This window comes from Elephantulus edwardii, unplaced genomic scaffold, assembly GCF_000299155.1.
Source record: "Elephantulus edwardii isolate Elephantulus edwardi_28Jun2011 unplaced genomic scaffold, EleEdw1.0 scaffold00473, whole genome shotgun sequence".
Classification (NCBI taxonomy): domain Eukaryota; kingdom Metazoa; phylum Chordata; class Mammalia; order Macroscelidea; family Macroscelididae; genus Elephantulus; species Elephantulus edwardii.
In genome coordinates, this window is record NW_006400223.1 from 748,934 (window position 1) to 750,135 (window position 1,202).

Below are 1,202 nucleotides of genomic sequence, written 5' to 3' on the forward strand. Positions count from 1 at the left end.
ACCCAGTTCATCATGACCACTTGCTAAGTCTTCATCACTTTCAACTGGATCAAAGAAATCTTTGTATTTCAAGTCTCTAGAACTTTTGTCTAACTAAACAAACAAACCCAAAAAAAGATTTCATTTAAAACTACTAAAATTAAGAATTTACTTAAAGCTATTACAATTAAGGCTAGGAAAACATTAAAATGTGTTCTTCTTATTATTTATGTGGCTCTCTTATTAGTATGGAGTGCTGGCAGTCTAGTGGGTTAAGAGTAACACTACAAACCCAAAGGGAGGTGGTCCAAAACCATAAGATGCTCTACAGAAGAAAAATAGGCAATCTCTTCCTGTTTAAGTTACACCCTCTGAATAGCCACTGGAGGGTCAGCTATGAGCAGGTTCCAAATTGACAGCACTTCACTTAATACAGGCTCAAACAGGTTATTAGGGAAAACTGGCAAAGAATAACACTCTTATAAAACCACATAAATATCAGCAAGCTTTGGTGGCCTAGTGGCAAGGAGGTGTACTGCAATCCCAGATATGTATGGTTCAAATCCACCAGATGCTCTGCTGGAGGAGGAACAATCTCCTCCTGTACCAGTCACACACAAAATAATAAAGAAAAATAAAGTTAAAAAAAAAAAGCACACAAAAACAAAAAACCAAAAACAAACCAACCACATAAATATCTAAAGAAAAACCGATTAATTGAAAATTGGTAGAGAGAACCAGAACTATTTGTAAAACAGTTTGAGAGTAAACTAAAGTACACAAATTCCTTCTTCAGTTTTAAATCTTCCTCTTCAATTGGTGTAAAGATTTAATTTAGAGAGTGAGTAAAAGAGGAAAACTCTACACAAGATGGTATGGACAGAGTGACTACAACAATGGACCTGTGCATAACAGAGACCATGATGAAGGTGCAGGACAGGGCGAGTTCAGACCTGGATGTCCAGGCTGACTATGAGTTGTAGTTGACTGATGGCATCTAACAGAAACAAATATCTCACTTATATCCTGGGAAATTCTGTTGTGCTTTCAAATGATCCTAAAGAATGAGATTAAAACCTATTTTCGAAAGAAAAACATACCCCCCCTCTTCTCCTCTCAAAACTTTACCTTAAGTTTTTCACTTCCAAATAGTCCTCCCTCATCTTCATCAGAATCAACATCTTCAAAAAAATCAATATCTTCTTCGTCATCTTTTTTCTCTT

At 36.0% G+C, this 1,202-nt stretch overlaps 1 protein-coding gene across 1 annotated transcript in view; it reads right to left on the bottom strand.

The window, feature by feature from the left end:
- LOC102850726 (U3 small nucleolar ribonucleoprotein protein MPP10-like) overlaps positions 1-1,202 on the bottom strand; it is a 13,282-nt gene that overhangs the window by 9,998 nt on the left and 2,082 nt on the right. Inside the window, exons 3-4 of the mRNA XM_006902940.1 lie at positions 1,108-1,199; positions 3-93 (exon numbers count right to left, since the gene is read on the bottom strand). Of these exons, the coding sequence (XP_006903002.1) occupies positions 3-93; positions 1,108-1,199 (183 nt within the window). The remainder of the gene's footprint in view (positions 1-2; positions 94-1,107; positions 1,200-1,202) is intronic.